The following is a 19,448-nucleotide window of genomic DNA, read 5'->3' on the forward strand; positions in this document are numbered from 1 at the left end:
GTAAAGAAGTGTGTGTGTGTGTGTGTTTTGGAACATGCCAGCCACGGCGGGTTTTAAATTTGTCCCATGGAGTGGTTCAGTCCGCTCCACAACAGGAAGTTCAGATGTTGATGTTGGAGTGTGTGGGAACAGAGGATGACAAGGCCTTACACACCACAAGCTGCATTGACGCCACTTGCGACTGTTCACCTGACTTTAAAGGTCCAGTGTGAAGGATTAGAGGCAGAGGAGTAATATAATATTTACAATTATGTTTTAATTATTGTCTAATCACCTGAAACTAAGAATTGTTGTGATGTCATTACCTCAAAATGAGCCTTTTCCATCTACAGAAGGGGAGGGTCCTCTTTCATGCTTCTACAGCAGCCCAGAATGGACAAACCACTGGCTCTAGAGACGGGAGTCCTGTCCATCTTTAGCTTTGCATGGATCAGATTCATACTCCTTAAAAACATCCCTCCCCTCATTCTCGAGACATGAGAGCCGAACTGAGCGTGCTCTGTTGAGTGCTGCTGTGTAAATAAACATTAACAAACCAGCACAAAAACCATCACTGCAGCCTAATAAAACCTCTCAAATTACACTCTCCAGATGTTTAATAAACTGACTTCATATGACCAAAGAGTAACATCGGAATAAAAACAAGTTGTGCAAGTTCAATTATGACTGACCTGTCAGAAACTTTTAGAAAATAAAAGGCTGCTGCAGGATTTTAGCAGGTTTCACCAGTTCCAGGGCGGGTCTTGTTGGATAAAGACATTAGCTTTCAATTCATGGATGATAATTCAAAAGAATAAGTCAAAGGAAAAGTGCTTTTCAGCAGACAGACAGACCGACTGTCTGGCGGGGCCTGAATGAGAATGTAATGTTCCTTTTGTCTTTGACAGGAAAGCACAGCATTGTTTAGTTTGTTGGCGAAGTGATCCATCAAGGAGGACAAATGGGCTCGTCCCACTCTGACCAATATGGAGCACGAAGAGGGAAACAGGAGGAGATATGGAAAGAATTTGTTTTGATGAGAGCGAGGACAGTGACCATCAAACCGCGAGCTGGACCTGAACTGAAGTAACCTCAGCATGGACAGAAAGGCAGGAAAGGAGGGAAAGGGATGAGGAAGAGAAAAAGACAGGGAAGGGAAGCAAATCTAAAGAAAGGAAAGGAGGAGTCTTCCCAGGATGAGAGAATTCCTTCAACAAGGAGAGGAAGCTCTGTGTGTGTGCGTCTGTGTGTGTGTGTGTGTGTGTGTGTGTGTGTGTCGAGGCCACGTGAGAACTGCAGACTTGACAATGCCAGGCTCTTAGCATGATGTTACACATGCACATCTTTGCACAAAGGAACATGACAGACCACATGAGCTTCTGCTTTCCCATGCGTTTGTCTGTCAGTCCTCTGTGAGTCCACTCCACTGACATAAAGATGGCCGACGCGTCTCCACCTCCTCCCACCGTGCAAAAGTGAAGCCAAAAAATCCCAGGTACCAGCGCTTCCCATCTTGTTCTCGTGACATCATTCGGAGCCAGAGTCTGTGCAGTAGTGATCGAGTCCCGCCACTGACATGCAGTGGGCCTTCGTACGGCATTTTTTAAATTAAAGTACTGCATGAGAACACACCATCTTAAGCCAACGGGTCCTCCATTTCGGACACCATCACGGTGCCCGTTGCTGTGGGTCAGTGGTATGGATTTGCATGCTCACCGCCAACGCTGAATGCTTATTTCAGCGTGACATCACTGCACACATGCAGTCAATACATGCAGACACAAACGGTGGATTGTTGAGGGCTCAGCACAGCAGTACAGACTTTAACACACACACACACACAGAGGCAGCACAAGCATGTGGGTACCACAAAGGCCCCCGTCACGTCATGTTGAGCAGACACATACCAGCACCGTGATGTCAGTTTGTACATCTCAACCTCAGACTGCTGATCTATTCATCAGAAACCCTGCAGCTCAAGGCTGTCCGAGCCTCTCACGGTCACTTAACTTGTGTGTGAACTGCATTAACGCCAAACACGCCTCCATAATATCCTCACGCAGTTTGTTTTGGTAACATACAATCCAAACAGTTTTCAGGGGATCAGATGCAGCCAGAGATGGAAAATTATCGAACCAAGCGGTACTTGAAACTTAAACTGAAACAACAACAAACCTCCAAAAATCCTGAGCTTGCAGCTTTCATGTTACCGAGATCTCAAGAGGATGAAGGAGTTCGTCAGACTTGCAGATGCTGAACTTGTACCACAGTGATCAGTAACCCTGTTTTACCTGCACTGTCCTGATAATGTGACCTCCACCCACCTGGCGCTCTGTGCGCAACAGTTAGGAATATTTGTCAGTCTTTTCATTGTTGGACTGAAAAATCTGATCCATCTAATCCATCCTGGAAAACAACAGCTAAGCTTGACAGCTGACCGCGCTGATTGCAGACTGTTCTGAGGCGATAATTTCACTGTCACTGGACTCTCACAGATCATTGCAGGCAAAAGGATGTTTGCAGGACCGTAAGTCCAGTAAGATTAAAGTATATGAACACCCGGTTTGGAAGTAACTTGCTGTATTCATCCACTGAAAACTGGGGGTTCAGCGGCGACTCCTGACTCACCTTCATCTTTCAGTCAACATGGAGCAGGAGCAGAGGAATACTTTCTCTTTCTACTTTCATGATGTGTGACTGATTAATCAACTCAGTCTGAGTCTGTCAGAGCCACAGCCTCATCATGAAGACCTCAGCAGTTTGGAGTTCACTTCAGACTTGACGCAGGTTTTATGCAATGTCATTTAATAGTCTAATCAGGTTGGTTGACATTTGAGGTCGTCCCGAGAGACAACACGTCTCTACTGATACAGCAGCACGTTGATAAAGATGGTGTGTGTGTGTTGTTTTATCTGCTGGGATGTCAGCTCCAGCACACACAGTTCCTACAAGCTAACAGGATGATAAAACTGCTTAAATGTTGTGTGTAAGCATGAAAACAACATCATCATTTTAGTGGACTTTTACCACAGGTGGGTGCGTTGGGGCGGCGGTTAACGTTAAAGCGAATCCACAGCTCAACCGTCTCCCGCCGTGATGAGGCAAAGACCGAGAGGACATTTGCATCTGGACGTTTTTAACAGAGTCTCTTCTTATCTGGAGCAACAAGAGACAGACAGACAGACGGACTCCGAGGCGCGACAGCGTGGGCGCCGGGGAGAGAAAACTATCAAAGCAAAACTCTTTGTTCTGACACAGATTATGCTATAAGCTCTTATTAAGTGCTGTTTAATTGCTTTTCAGTAAAGAAGGTCTTTAACAGTAATCGCCCGCCCTGTGGGTGGAATAAATCTCCATTACTTCCTTCACCCCGATGTCCTCCTCTCTGTTAAGTGCAGCATGTGGGAAGTTTTTTGCAGTATTACGACATGTGGTGACTCCCAGGATAATGAGACAGACAGACAGACGCAAACACGCAGGGTCGAGACATAACACATCTTTTGAATGGAGGCCGAATGTGCAGCTCAACCACAAGCTTTGGTGCTCGCACACGGCGCCCCCACAACCGCAGAAGCAGCACTGCAGCTGACAGGCCGCCAGCCTCCAAATCCCAGCCGAAGTCGTCCTCTAAGAGGATTAGATCTTCTATATATACACTCACCACAGGTAGCTTCCCTGAACAGGGAGCTAAGCAGATTACCGATCAAAGATACGGTGAACACACAACTTGTCAGCGTTTCAGGGAACTCTGGGAAAACACTGGAGGTGAGACGGAGCAGGAGAAAAACAGTGGCAGTCATATTCTGAACTCTCTGCACAAGCTCTGCCAATGTATTGTCATACCAAGGTGTAACTATCAGAAATGATTGTTTTCACTATTAATTGTTCAGTCTATAAAATGTCAAATAAATGTGCTTTTCTCTGTTTCAAAATGGTGTCTTTAAGTTGTTTCTCTTGTCCAGGCAGCAGTTCAAACCCCAAGGAATCTTCATTTAAGATCATTTTTGTTTGAGAAACGGGTGCTGGGCGCCTTCATCCAAAGCATTGTACAGTACCCCGATGACATATTTAAATGCACAGTATGTAATTTATGCCACAGAGCCTCTCAATTGAAACAAAAGCTGTAATGCATCATGGCAGTTGTTGTCTTCACTGCGAAAGCAACCGTTACTGCGAATGAAAATCTATCCGTCGTGACTCAGGCAGAAATGTTCACCGATGAGGAAACGTTTTAAGGTTTTAATTCACGTTAATCACGTTCGCCGACTTCATTTCGTCACACTCTGACTCTCCTGGAAGTTACAGCGACGGGAGACCAAATGAAGCGATTTCTCGTAAGTATGTAAGTACACAACCCCACAAGACATGCAACAAAGATCAAGTCATTCTTAGACATTTTAGTGTGGAAATCCTCCATATTGTACATCGTATTGTATAATCTGTACAATAATGAATCCATCCACTAATCATAACTTGAAGGACTCTAGTGTAGTCTTTTTCTTTTCTGTACTGTGTACAGCTGAAGGTGCTTGTTTCCTGTGTATTTATTCTTTTTGAATGCACATCCTCCCCCTTCATCCCTGCATGCTTTGCACCCTGCATATCCTGTTGCTGCTGTAACGCTGTAATTTCCCAGTAATGGGACTAATAAAGGATTATCTCTCTCTCTCTCATATTGAATCTGATGAACTCGAGGTGCATTAAAGCCATTAGTGATTTAAGTTTGCCTCAGAAAGAAATGCACATGCAGAATATGAGTGGAGGTGTAAACACACGAGTACGTATTCCGGTCAAACTACTCCTCATGTGACACACTTCCACAGACGGTTTCACAGTACAGGAATCCACCTGACTGATTAACAAACGTCTCCAGGATTTGTACGTCTGTGTGTGTGGGTGTGTGAAGCACCGTGGCAAACAGCAGCAGAGACAGTATGTGGCAACACCCGCCTGCTCTGCTGTGACTCCAGCTTGCATCACTCATCACTTGCTGTTCTGACATGCAGGTTACACTGAATTTCTAGTTTATTTGGTTTCAGATCCTACATAATGTCTGCGGAGTCACTTCAGAGCTCAGCTGAATATTTCCAGGGTCGTGTCAGTGAGTTTCCTCAATCATCTGCGCCATCTCCGAATGTCAGCCCCATGAATCATCTGTGGACTGTTGACCTGGAGAAGAAGTAGAAGCCATGATGCTGCCCTGCTGGTTGTGTACCATGGAAGCTGGCAGCTCAGTGTGTGTGATAGGAAACCTTTGAGGTACTGATGAATAGTTTGTCTTCCTGGAGCCAGTGCTGCAGGATGGGAGGGGAGCAGGAAGTGACTCACCAGAGGATCGCAGCTAACCAGGAAACAGGCTGCGTGCCGCTGGGGAGCTGATCCAATCCGCAAGAGGCCGCGCAGCTTCAGTCACTGGAGGCCTAAAGATAGCAGCGACACGAGTGATGGTGGGGCCATCAAATAATGTGCGATTTAACTGGAGAAGCAGACGGGCAGGACGACAGGATGACGACAGCACGAGGGAGAGAAAGTTGAAACAGTGGCAGGAAATGAAAGGTCAGTTCAGTGACCTCAAACCGCCTCAGCCGTCCTGATTCACTAAGCCCCACCCGCTTGGTTCCTCTGCGTAGGTTAAAATAAGCACTGGTGGCTGACAAGGGAACAAAATCAAAATGAAACAAAACATTTTCTTATTTTAGCCCGCCATGATGACAGACACAGCAGCTTTTACATATTTAGCAGCTTCTGCCATCGACAGACTGCAGCAACTACAAAGATTATAAAGTTTACGTCCACCATAGCAGCAACAAAGACGCAGTGATGCTCGTCACACGCCAGGAAAGATAAAAGAGGCAAACACCTTTGGTTTAAATGGATAACGACTGAAAGCAGGACAAAAACGTCATGTTTAAACAGGTTGATCATGTATCAACTTTATTTAAATACTCTGACAACCTCACCTACAGTGTACAGTTAGAAAACTCCACTCCTCCGAGGACAGGATACTGGTCAAATTTACATAGCAAGAGGAAAAAACTAAGTTATAAAACAAAAAAGCTGTGAGGCAAAGAACAAATCAACAACTTTCACACTTGCTATAGCTGAAACTCAGCCTCCTAACAGGATTTTTCACGACCTGGCAGGAGGGAGACATAGTGAACTTCTTTTTTTGTTAGTCTGAATTGTTATACACAGAACCAAACGAAAATAAAATAAAAAAAATAAATCTTTCTCCTCTCGTCACGCTGTCGCAGGCTGCCACTGCACCGAGCGGTAATCACATATTCGCGGCATATAAAATGATTCAGTTCAAAAATGTCAAGTGAGGAAGTATATTTACCCAAGTATAAAAAATAAATTAAAATGATCAACATTTACACACAAGACGGTTAACAATCCTGACAGCTGTTGCACAATCTTAACCTTTATGGGAACAACTTCCTCCTCCCCGCCTTGATTCACACGCTGCATGAACTTCTGACTCCGAATGTTTGTGTCGAGTGGCAGAAACTAAGAAACGACTGCGAGTTCATCCCATTTGAACATTTTCCACCATGAAGTGCGCACTTGAGAGAGAAAAGCATCTTCAGCCTGTACTGAACCTGCATTTCTTAACATCGATCATGTTAAAATCTGAAATTCTGACGGGTTCTCTTTGTGCAGAGCTCAGCGGAGGAAACAATCTGCACAGATCAATGCAAGACTCGTGCATTAATTGAATTTTAGGTAGTTTATGATTGTCAAACTCTGACCAGACACTAAAGCCAAAAGCTTATGAACTGATGCTGTAAGGCTGCACATTATTCCCTTCCAACAAACACTCGCAGTCAGTACAGTCAGTTAGAACACAGTAAGTAAAAGCTCACAGACAGACGGTGAATCCTATTTTGATCAAGGTGAAGATGAAGATTAGTTACCCAACCAAGGCTAAATGATTACATACTGAACCTGAAATCCATGTGTTTAATGTTCCCTACTGATGCCACAGGCTAACAGGGAAGGACGTGGACCACCCACGCCACAAACTGACGAAACAAAATGTTCATGTGAAAACTGCCACATAGGGAGAGAAAAAGGGACATGACGGTCAGAGAGGCAGTACTGGAAGGTCACAGGTCACGTCTTGCACCAGCAAAGTTACCTGTTATGGGTAAGCGCTAAATACCTGAAATTAAACACAGTATACGAACAGGTGGAGGAGCTACAGGTATTAAAAACATTAACACAGCCCTCAGAGGACACATACTGACAGTGCAAAGCAGTAGAAAAATAAATACTAATAAAAAAAAATCAGAATATAGATTTAAGTTTAGGTATTTCTGCAGAAAATGTGACAAGGTGGCTCATAGTGACAAATGTTTGCTGTTGTGTGACAGTTTGCACAGAGGTTAAAGAGGACAGGGGAAGTAAAGGCAGTGATACAGAGGGTGACCTGTTTGTGATGGGCAACTGTCTTAGTTGTGCTGCCTCACTGCTGTTCATTTTATTACAAAAACACCACAAATGAAAGCGACATTTTGTTGGGAAAAAAACTGAGATGTGTCACATCTTTGACTGCACAAAAACACAGACGACCACATCAAACAGTTTAAAAATGAGGAGAAAACTTAGAAAAAGAGGAGCTGCAGTTAGGGGGACGATGGAAAAAAAAAAGCTAAAATATTCCTTCCATATAAATGTGTTTCTGTCGCTGTCTGCATAACTGTTTTTGCTAAGCACTGAGATGAAGAGAATACATTTATTTATACATCAATATGTCTGTTTAAAATAGAGCTTTAGAGATTTAACTTTAAACCCTTCCCATAACCCAAGAGTCTCTTATAGAATCTGAATCTGCAACACCGTGTGTGTGTGTGTGTGTGTGTGTGTGTGTCACGCATATGTGTGTGACGTCAGTTTGTTCACCAAACTTTGTCTTCTTCACCAGTCTTACAGGGGCAGTTGCCTCAGTGTGCTTGTCTTTCTCCTTTTCACTGATGTGTTCAGGGTCTGAAGATGTTAAAACAAACCAACAGGCAGACCACGCGATGGGCTATTTGGGTGAATCGGGGGTCACTGGCAGAAGGGGGACGCTGTGGGGTCAAAGCCTTTGAAAACGTCCTTCAGTGACGCGTTGTCCTGATCTGTGGCAGCCTGGTCAGACTGCACCGGGCTGTTGCCTCCAAAGGGGCTACCCGTCCCGCCAGGCTTGGTTGCCTGCTTCACCACGCCAAATAAAGAGGACACTGGTAGGTTGTGGACACCCACGGGCCCCTGATCCACAGCAGCTCCAGGAGTACCCTGACCTCCTGATGTGGCTGCCCCGGCTGCGACGGGCCCTCCCTGGGCCGTGGAGTTGGGCGAGGGTGCAGGCTTGGGTCGGGGTCTGTTATAACTGTTGTATCGATCGGTCCCTTGCTCTCCACTTTTTTCCGGTTCTGGCTGGTCCAACGCAGACTTTCGAACAAAGAGGGGTTCCTTGGACTTGGGTTTACTCGCTGGGGGATCACTAGGTTTCGACTCTGTGCTGGCTGAGTTGGGGGAGTTGCTGGAGCCGCTGCTGGTACCAGGGCTGCCTGGTTTGTTAGTCCGAGGGTCATACAGACTGATGCTGCTCAGCACGCTGGCTCCCCCTGGTGCCCCAGCTCCCACACTGCGCCCTGCCCCACCTGAGGAGAGCAGCCTTGGGTCATAGGGAGCAATGGTAGGAGGGGAGGAGCTAGAGGTTGTTGCTGGGGAGGTGGAGGAGACAGGAGGAGGTGCGGTATCTGATGGTGGTTTCAGTGCTGACTTCTGAGGCTGAAGACGGGGGTCTGTGGGGCCTTTACGGGCCACACGCGGGTCAACAGGCTTTTCTACAGGTGCAGGAGGCACGGGAGGCCCTGGACCCAGCAGTGCCACTGGGGCAATAGGGGTGGGTAAGAGAGGAGGGGAGGGAGTCTGGGATGGGCTGGAGTTGACGGTCTTCAGGATACGAGACAGCAGCTCAAAGTCTGGGAGGGAAGAGGCGGAGGAAGAGGGAGCAGGAGGGTCCAAGGAGGGAGGAGGCTGTACGGGTGGAGGCTGTGTGTGAGGCAGCGACGTGTGGAGAGACTGCTGAGCACGGGACAGACGTGGTTCTATGGAGGAGACAGGAGGGATGCCTGGTGGGAGTGGAAGGAGGTCCTGCTTAGGGATAGGAAGTGGAAGGAGATCTTCAGGAGACCAGGTGATGGTTTTGGAGAAGGCCGGCATGTGGAGAACAATATCCTTCTTGATGTGGCTGAACTGCTGCAGCTGTGAGCGCGGGTCTCTCAGAGCCATGCCCATGAGTGGGTCCAGAGGAATCGGCACCGGTTTGTCCCGTAGAACTCGTTCCGTCTCCTCCTCATCTGCTGCCGGGGCTGTAAGCGGCGGGGGTTTGTAGACCAAAGGAGGCTCTGGTTTAGGAGCGGGAGGCGAGAGGGAGGTGGCTCCAGCTGAGGCAGCAGCAGTTAGCCGGGCTAACCTGGGGTCTGCAGGCGGTCCAGAGGAGGACGGAGCAGGCATGGAGTGGGTGGAGTCAGAGATTTGGGCTGACTCTGCAGCGCGTGCCAGACGTGGATCCCGAGCCAAGCGGGGGTCTGCCGGCCGAGCTGGAGCAGTGGCAGAAGAAGCTTTCTGGAGACGAGGGTCGCTTGGAGGGCCGTCAGATTTCTGAGGAGCCTGGGTCTGCTGACGGAGCGTTTTCAAGATGGAGGTCACACTACCGCCACCATCCTCATCCTCACTGGAGTACCAGTTCCCTGAGTCACCTATGAACAAGGGTGAAAATGTGTTGACTCACACAAATAACTCAAATAAAGCATACAAATAGTTTCTACACAACCAAGGACAGATGCTTTTCCTCTACCTTCAGCGTCTCTACTCTTCTCTGCTCCTCCCTCGGCTATACGGCGAGCTCTTTCCTCTTCTTCCTGCTGCTTCTGTTGAATCCTCATGAACAGCACGCGCTGCGCCGGCGGCAGGAAGTCAGGCACAGAAATCCCTCCCTGATTGGTTGAAGCTCCATTAGCAGGAACTTCTTGGCCACCGGACTGATTGCCAAACTTCCCTGCTCCTCCTCTCTCATCCATGCCCGCAAAGCCCTGGTAGTTGTCACCTGAAAAGGACAGCAAGTGCAATGTACAAACAATCACTAAAAAACAAAACTTATCATTCGTTTTTTAATTATTCAGCTTAAGATAATAATTTATTTGTTCCGCAGTGGGGAGATTCACAAATTCATAGTTTGATTGTTGAAATTCACTCTCACCTTCTTGCACCACTCCCTCCATCTGCATACCATCCTGCTGATTGAAGAAGTTGTCGAAGAAGTTTCCCCCACCCTGAGGAGGACCAGGGGGCATAGCACCTCCATGTGGAGGACCATCTCCAGATGCAAACCCTCCCATCATGGGTGGCCCACCAGGACCCATGTTGGGGGGCCCCTGGTTCATCCCAAGGTTGGGGCCCATGTTCTGCATGTCTGGGGACATCATGCCTGGGGGTGCAGGGAAGCGGGTGGGAGGGGCACCTGGGGCACCAGGGGCACCAGGGGCACCAGGGGCCCCTTGGGGTCCGGGTGTTGCAGTCTGACCCTGGTTACCACTGGGAGTCTGGCTTCTGATAGAGAAAGAGTAAGAATCACGGGGTTAGTAACTTGACACTAAATCTTCTTTCTAAACTCAGTAAGTTAAGTGTGCAGTCATTTTATTCCGTTGTGTACTGATCACAGTCCCTTTTTATAATCTAATCCAAACCACTAATCTCTTTTACACATTTAATGAATGTTCACTTTTTTAATGACACTGTCAGAAAGGCGACAGTTCTACTTTATGCTTATTACTGAGGTCAGAGCCGAGGGTGTCTTAAGAGGTAGTACAACACTGTCTGCCCTGAAGATTATTGTTGTTATTGTTATTATTATTATTACAGTTTGTTGCACTGTTTGTCACTCCAGATAAAATTAGCAGCTAAGTTTCCTACAGATCAAACAAAAAGATTTTCTATTGTTCCTAATGTTCGTTTTCTGATCTCTTACCTGACAGCCAGTTTCTGAGCCAACTGTCCTGTCGGCTGAACTTTAATCTCAAACAACGACGGGATCTTCTTCCCTGCACCACCTCCACCTCCACCACAAGGAGGTAGGGGACCCATGTGTGGAGGAGGGCCAGCGGGGTTTGGGGGCCCACCTTGGAAAGGATTTCCGTCAGGGCCATGGACAGGGGGACCGGCACAGGGGTTAGGCACAGGGACAGGCCCCGGGCCTGGTGGACCTTTATTGGGAATGGGCCCCTGGTTAGGTCCAGGAAGACCCCCAAAATCACCTGCCATAGGTCCGCCAAAGTCCCCAGCTCCTGTGTTGGTGTCAACAGGAACAGGTCGGGGAGGGGTGGGGAGGAGGCCGACTCCGGGAGGAGGTTTGGGGAGAGGGTTGATCCCCTGCTTCTTCAGCTCTTCCACCTCCTTTTCATCCTCAGCTCCGGCCTCTGCATCCTCTGCCAACATCTATGAAAGCAACATCAAAAAGACGGCCGTTGTTTAGTTGATCTGAAATTTTGTCTCAAGGTTTCTAGAATCAAACACACAGTTTCTGCTGGTGACCCTGCAAACTGTATAGGCCTGCAATTACAACCTAAGACCTGAGTGAATTAGGTACAGTATTAAGAGGATCCTACCTTGTTGAGCAGCTCCTGGGTGTCGTCGTTGAGGGGTTCATGGGAGAACATGCATTCGTCATTATTGACACAGTTCCCTGTGGTGTGGAACAGCTTACAGGGGAATTCACGTGGCAGGACAGTCAAGGAGAATCACTCCCAAAAACTGACAACTGAAACTGACCGAGTTTCCTCATTTGAATTCCGAAATTAATGGAAACACGTTTTCACTTTAAATAGCTTCACTGTTTAATCGTCTATGGAGACAGACAATCAGGCACATATCAATATACCCATAATAACAAAATAGTTATAAATCCCTTGTACTATGAAAGAGTAACTCTGAAGGATATCATGCATGTAAGGGCAGTGGTCGGCTCGGGCGCAGAATCCAGTGATGTAGAACTTGCACAGCTCCTTCTTTTTTGGCAGCTCAATGTCGTGGCTGAAGTTGCAGTGGTCCCCCTGGTGAGGAAAACAGGCCATAATGGTGTCAAAATCCCACATTTTCTTTGAATATCATATCAGTTTGCCAAAATCTTGAGTCTACTGTGGCTCCCGAGGCTGAAATACGCTGACTAAAATGGGCTGCGAACAACTTCAAAATCCATCTCTTTTGGGGGAAATCTGTCTTGTGTTTAAGCTATCAAAACGTTTTAAATGAGGAAAAAAAGTCCCAAATTTTAATATTTTTCCTAAATTTACTGTGACTCTATTGAGCATGGGCACTTTAAGTGAAATGTGTAGTGTGCATGACCTACCCAGGTGCACCTCCCCTCGATGTAGTACTTGCAGATGGCCTTTCCTTTCTTATCCTGGTGCTTCTCGTTATGATTCCTCCTCCCGACTCCTGGTCCGTCACCTCCTCCGCCTCCGTCCTGAGGTACATGCACACAAACCAACACAGGAACAGAAGGAGAGAGCAGAGTGTCAAGCAACAAGCAAACAAAGAGAACATCGTTTTATTCCTCAAGTCTAATAAACATGAAAAGAATTGGCATTAATCTATCTGGATTTATGAGGACACAGGATTGTAAAAGTCTCACCCCGTTGTCCATGTCTCCGTTGTTGTCGTCATCCATCCCCATGTCACCCCTTCCTCTCCCGCGGTTTCGGCCCCTTCCTCTCATCATCCCACGGCCCCCTTTGCCCCTCCCTCGCCCACGGCCACCTTTACCTCCTGGTGCAGAAATTAAAAACAGAATGACAGTGAGTCAGTTTTTGGTCAGTTATCAAACTCTGTCTGAGCTGTCACCATCACAGTGGCTTCCCCGAGTCCAAACTCACCTCGACCTCTGTCTTTGGACTTCTTGTACTGATTGAGCTCTTTTGAGTAGTCGTCGTAGTCATCATCCCCCATGTTGTCGTAGTCATCGTCTCCATACTGTAAGAACACATTTAACATGTGCCATTTACATCACGCAGCTCATTTTCCTGAATTACATATTATAAGGCATGTGTATATCATGTGTTCAGAGTCTTTTTCCATTAACATTTCCATTAAGCTCTTCGCAAGACTGCACACAGGTTTGATTTCTCTGTGCTGACCAGAATAAGGAGATAATCCACATTCATTGTTCCATGTTTGTCTAAGCCAGAATAAACTGCTTTCTCCCATAAAAATAAGAAAATGACAGCTCTGAGTGTGTTTTGTCTTCTGCAATGTTTTCCATATGAAATATATTTAAACAACTGTGTAAATACACCAAATCCAAATACAGCAAGAGAATAACAAGTTGTTTCCTGGATTTTCAGTCTGAATTCTGAACTTCACCTCCATGTCATCCACGTAGCCGTCTCCATCGTCGTTGTCTCCTCCCATCTTTCCTCCTCCACCTCCACCTCGACCTCCTCTTCCTCTGTTCCCGCCTCTTCCCCTCCTCCCTCCCCTCATTCCTCCACGACCTCTCTGAGTCTTCATACGACCTCTCCCGCCTGCAGGGACACAATCACAGTTAAGACACAGAGGCAGGTAAGTGAGAAGCTTTTGGATTATTGGCTTTGTCTGTCCGGAAGTGTGCAAGGTTCAGCAGCTTTAACCCGACTGTCATGGACCCACCTCGCCCACCGCGGCCGCCTCCTCCCTCCTTAGCCTTGCGGTACTGGTTGAGCTCCTTGGTGAAGTCGTCATAGTCCTCTTCCCCCATGTCCTCCTCTTCCTCTCCCTCGTAGTTGTCATCTTCATACTCATCGTAGCCACCATAGCTCTGCTTGTCCATCTTCATGTAGCCGCCTTTCTTTGAGCCACCGTAGCCACCATGGGACTAAAGATGGGTGAACGTGTTAGGTGAATTTGCTCCCACAAAAAAAGAAATCGCAGAATATCAACATGGCAGAACACTGAAATATGGGATTTTAACAGGATTGTACCGCAGGTGTGTGAGCCTTTAGACTTACAGGAGGGGGGTACTGTGGACTGTACTCTCTGTACTTCCTCTTCTCACTGGGACTGTAGTCAGAGTCATCACTGTAGTCTGAGTGGTCATCATCAGAGGACGCATGGCGCTGAGAGAGTGAAACATATTCAGATGAGATGTGGCAGAGACAGACTGACACGTTTGGTTTTCTTGGAGTAGAAGACAGGGATGAAATAACTCAAAGTGTCTGTTTCTGTTCTGTGGTTGTAAATCGTTCTCACTTTGTGTTTGGATCTGCGTTTTTTCTTGGACCTCCTCTTCTCCCTTTCGCGCTCCTTCTCTTTCTTCCGCTTCCTCTTGCGACGGTGGGCTCTCTCGTCCTCCGAATTGCTGCTGCCGTGGCGCTCCCGGCTTCGCTGATGCCGCTCCCCGTGCTCTTCGCCTCCTCCTGCTTCACCTCCTCCGCCTGCTTCGTCACCCCCATCTCCGCCTCCTCCTGCTGCGGAAGTACCTACACCGATCTCCTCCTCCTCCAAATCTCCCCCATCGTCTTCCAGCTCGCCCTCCTCCAGCTCTCCATCCTCTGGCCTGTATGTGTAAAGAATGGATATGGAGTTAGATATTTCATCCTCTCACAGGCTCCAGCATAAATTTAAAAATTAGAAATGTTTAATGAATGAAAAAATAAAACAAAAATGAAAATCTATTGTTTTGTCTTCAGCATTTGCGGGTTAATCCAATGGAAAACAAGTACAGAGGCCTGATAGTTAATAGCTTATGGATGCAAAATTTACTGGAGTGAAAGTTGCTTTCTTTGCATTTGTGTAAATCAAACGTGGGGTTTAAAAAGTTATTTTCTTTGAACATCTTTTAACAGCTGACTGACACCCTGAGCCCTGTGGGCTGAGTCCAGGTGTGAAAAAATAGCTTCTGTTACAGTAAAGAAAGGAAAGGCCCACTTGCTTCTTCTTGTCACACAGAGTTTTGACAGTAAACTGTACTACCGGGTATTTTATATTATAAAATTGACACAATGTGGGAAGGACTTGAAATCAAAAACAGTGTACTATGATTAGCCATTTATATGGGCGGGTAAAATGAATTTATTTTGTGTGTGCACACCAGGTGTACAAACACAGCCCCTCAATATATTAAACTACTGATAAATACAGATGCAACTACTTCACATATGAATCTCCTTCAAAACAAATGTATCAACAGAAACATTAATCATGTCAAACAGACCTCTCAAGACATTAGTCAGTTACTAATGGCATCAGCCAAACAGACTCACTGTAGCCAGTAGTGAATTAAAACACACCTAACTGTGCACAAACAAACCGGATTTAACCACAACATGTGAAAGCCATGGAATATTAATTTTCTTGTTGTACATGTCATTAAATCAGGTCAACACAAGCCTCATGTGTAATTTTGTGTCAGTGTTTCAAATGAGGTGAAAATGCCACCCGTCTGGCAGAAACCAGAACAAGTGGGGTTTTGCGATCCTCTCATAAACACACAAGGTCAATCAGACCCCCGACAATGCCCATGGCTGGTGGGCTGAGGACCTGGACCTGGGAGGAGGGGGGGGTTACTCATGTGCTGTTAACTGAGATCGACTGTGGCCAGGGCAGGACCCTCAACGGGAACAAAACCATGAGATCCTAACTGACATGGATAGAGTGAAGGCCTCTTTCCGCGGTGGCTGTAGGCTATGGGAAACTGTGTGTGTGTGCGCATTTTCATTCCCTATGAGGGCCAGTTTTATCAAAGCATAGGGTCTCAAACAACTACTGACCATACACATTCTTCCTTTTCTGTTTCATGGCACAGGTTATGGAGGGGGTCAGTAACAATGAGGAAACATAGTATTTGACACTTGTTATTTGAACAATCAGGCCCTGGCTTCCCCACACTCAAAGTATGCTGATAAGTAGTGTCTACAGCAGGCTGGGGGTGAGGCCAGGCTGATTCCACTTCTCCACTGACCTGACCACCGCCTTACTATATTTGACTACTCAAATATTGTTTTTTTCCTGCTAAGAGCACACGGCGAACTGAGACAAGGCAGGTAGTGAGTACAGGCCACCTGCTTTGAGGCAAAATGTCAGCTGCACTGTATGTGTACGCTGCACCCCACCACATCCTCAGCATACCAGCTTACTCCGGAGGGAGCACAATAACCAGCCTTGATAATCTGCGCTGTGTCACGAATCACGAACAAAATGTCCAACTGCAATGCGAGACAACCAGAGACTTGTTTCCAGCTACGAAAAAGCTATCAGTGTCTGCTCCTCATTAGTTTATTTCATCCCTGGAACAAAGTGAAAACATGTCCTGAAATACACAACTTTGAATTTTCTAACAGAAAATACAGCCTCAGTGAAAATAATCAGATTTGAGGGGACGTCCTATCAGAGGCTGCTCAGTCTGAAGCCAAAACGAAAACAGAATCAGGGCTTAGGGAGGTAAGTTTACCAAGTTATCTAGATAATCATGCTGAGTAAAGTCCAGAGAAGAGCTTATTTACATTTATCTAGATAATTTAGTAAATAATTTAGTAAACCTGGTACAAAACGCCCCCAGCATAAAACCTGAATTTGCTCCATGGACAAAATCCTGTTATCAGCTGTCTGGTTTAGAGCACAACCCTGAACAATCAGTACAATCCTCCTCTGAAATTCTCAGTAACTGCTATCGTTTTCTCATGCCATTCTATGCAAAGTAGCCTGAAGAACATTGATATACACAGACTACGCTTGGTTTTCTGCAAAAACTGGCACAGGACAACAGTTCAGTATCAGATACCAACAACCCCAGGTCCTGTCTCAAATACTTAACTTCATTCTTTGGCTGCACCAGCTATCTGCTCAGAATACAGACATTGCAAACAGGAGTATCATCTCAACAGCCAAGTCAATACTCCGTTTCACTGTGGCCGTGTGCTATGAAGCTGGCCCTTTACTCAGAACCTGTCAGGGTGGGCACACAGCCCGGTCACAAGGAAAACTCCCCTGACACAATGAGCCCTCAAGCTCCATCATATCACAGGGATTTGGCTGTATTATGGAAGCAGGTTGCTGTGAAAAGGGAGCGGCTGCGAATCACTATGGGCAGAAGCCGATGGCCTCTCTGGCCTGTTGAGATACTGCGAAACACACATCACCTGCTGCCAACAATGCGCCAGTTCAGTGAAAAAAACTTCCAATGCAAACAAACTACATCCAGACTTCTCTATGTTCTGACAAAAAACTAACAGATAACTGAATGCAGTTTAAGTGAACCACCACAAATTTACTTAATTTATTAGTTCCTACCAATGCATCAAAATGATGCTGACATCTAAGCTGCAATATACAGGTCTGTGAAGTATATTATCCATATAAACTATGCCAAACAAGTTTCCAGACATATCCAGCGACACTATATAAAACTGATGGTAAAATTATTTCTCCAGTTGTTCTACTGAGCAGAGAGCTGTGAGGAAGTCCAAAAGTTCAACAAAGAACAAGATTAATCTTGTCTCGAATCACAGGCTTTACCATGCATTATGGCACAATATTAGCTGAGTGTTTGAGTCCACAAGTTAATTAATTCTATAAGCAAAGGGCCATGATTAAAATGGGGAATACTTACTGTGGCAGCTTTTCTTCACATTTTGCACTCAAAACCACTGAAAAGGTTTTCCCTAACCTTTTATAGCCACTACTGGGGTCTGTGAGACTTGGAAGTGGGACCAACTGGGTTAACATACAGCAAATCTGCCAACTGGGGACTGTGGAAAAAGGGAACTTTGTGTTTGACTTGAAACACTTCTGGGATGCTTTGCAGACGTTTTAAACATTCTGGGACTTTGTGGATGTTTGGGACGAGTCAGCGTGGGCACGACTGTGAATAAAAGCGACATGTTAAGGCAAATATCCATGATCAGTAAGCAGCACAAAGGTGGTTAACAAGCTACTGTAACAGACTACATAACGAAGCGGTCGAAAAGCGACCCTTCAATATCAAGATTTGGAATATAAAATGGTTAAAGTTTAAGGCTCGAAGGGCAGAAATCCCAGTTATTTAAGGGCTTTCGGAAACTGAAATAAGCTTTCTTACAAGTGTTATTTGGGCAGAAAGACGACGACTCGAGTACAGTTTTTAAGTGCGTAGAGCCAATTGGGCAACACTTTGATTCGCACTCGTTTACTGAACTAATAGATCTAAACGGATTATAAATTAATTTCATGGCCCGTACTGATCAAATAACATCAATCAAACTAGTCCGCCAATACTAGCAAACGCTATGTTTGATTAGACGATGTAGCGACTGGAAATGTCAATGAATAGCAAATCACCATTAACAAAAAAACATTAGCCATTAGCTTAGCCTCTTCCTCTGTTGCCAACTGTTTGTTGGTCACATTAGCTAACAAGCTAATATTGCTAAGTTAGCCGGGAAGTAGGCCCGTTAGCAAAAGACAACTATTTGGATTTTTTTGTACCAATGGCAGTAATTATCAAATTCACACAATCAATTGAATTAGCGTAAATCAGTTAACCGTTCTTAACAATGGGCAACCAATTAACCGATGCTTTATAACCATTTAAGTGGCTAAAAGAATGGCGGTGAGCGTATGATTGGTCAGCTGTTTCAACTTCGTCTATATTTTCTTCAGACAAGTTGGCCTGAGTCGATGTATCGCTGAATGTGATAACTGAATAAAATAAAGGGAATAGACGTTATTCCAGGTGCTATTTGGCCTCCCAGTTGGCGTTGTCGTGTCAACATGGCGTCTTTACCTCTGTACTCGTTTTCCAGAAAAGGCGAGTTTAATCCCTCTGACAGAAAAAGAAAAAGAAACCCCGGGCTTTTTGTGTAAAAGCTCAGGACAAATAAATAATTTCATTTAAATATGACTGTAGAATTACTCGACCTTTCGTCAGTCAGGAGACTGTTGTGTTCGTGGTTGGTAGTTGGGGAGTTTGGATGGACAGTCATGCTTTCCACAGCCATTTCCTCTAACGTTAGCTACATTGAGGTGCAAAAAATTACAAGTCGACACTGGAATCTGCTGTCTTATGCGTCACTTCACTAGGATCTACTTGTTTTTGATTTTAGGAAGAGTTTCTGTTCATAGTAGGCAATTCTCCACTACAGTTGTAAGAGAAATTTGATGAAAGTGAGTCCTGACGTTCTCCGTCCTACTGTAGCGATGTGAAATGACGACTGAAAAACTTAAAATGGCCGACTGTCTTCTCCTTGGACAAAGGGGGCGGGGTTCTCTGCGAATGACATCGTGACGAATAACGTTCTTGTACGCATCTCACGGAAATAACCGAACTGGGAAATGGAGGGTAAAACAAGACCCAGAGTTTGACTCGCAGGTGCATTTGCAGACCAAAGATTCCTTAGGTCGGATTTAGGTGCAAACCAGTCCCGTCTATTCTGCATTTTATTCACCATAGATAATGTGGCACTTGTTTA

At 45.9% G+C, this 19,448-nt stretch overlaps 1 protein-coding gene across 1 annotated transcript; it reads right to left on the reverse strand.

The window, feature by feature from the left end:
• Window positions 1-5,896: 5,896 nt before the first annotated feature.
• zc3h4 (zinc finger CCCH-type containing 4) lies at window positions 5,897-19,237 on the reverse strand. Its single transcript, XM_046389951.1, has 14 exons — window positions 18,898-19,237; window positions 14,254-14,560; window positions 14,013-14,120; window positions 13,675-13,879; window positions 13,390-13,550; window positions 12,903-12,999; window positions 12,662-12,795; window positions 12,377-12,493; window positions 11,969-12,080; window positions 11,637-11,746; window positions 11,000-11,466; window positions 10,232-10,581; window positions 9,830-10,078; window positions 5,897-9,731 (listed from the first exon to the last, which is right to left on the reverse strand). The coding sequence occupies exons 1-14, from the start codon at window positions 18,975-18,977 to the stop codon at window positions 8,032-8,034; spliced, it is 4,197 nt and encodes a 1,398-aa protein (XP_046245907.1). The 5' UTR covers window positions 18,978-19,237; the 3' UTR covers window positions 5,897-8,031.
• Window positions 19,238-19,448: the final 211 nt, after the last annotated feature.

This window comes from Scatophagus argus, chromosome 5 (genome assembly GCF_020382885.2).
Source record: "Scatophagus argus isolate fScaArg1 chromosome 5, fScaArg1.pri, whole genome shotgun sequence".
Classification (NCBI taxonomy): Eukaryota; Metazoa; Chordata; class Actinopteri; family Scatophagidae; genus Scatophagus; species Scatophagus argus.

Coding starts and splice junctions, on each gene's coding strand:
- zc3h4 (XM_046389951.1), bottom strand. CDS start 18,977: ATGGCTGTGGAAAGCATGACTGTCCATCCAAACTCCCCAACTACCAAC. Junction 11,747..11,968: donor CCACTGCCCTTACATGCATG/ATATCCTTCAGA, acceptor CTGTCCTGCCAC/GTGAATTCCCCTGTAAGCTG. Junction 10,079..10,231: donor GGAGGGAGTGGTGCAAGAAG/GTGAGAGTGAAT, acceptor TGTCCTTTTCAG/GTGACAACTACCAGGGCTTT.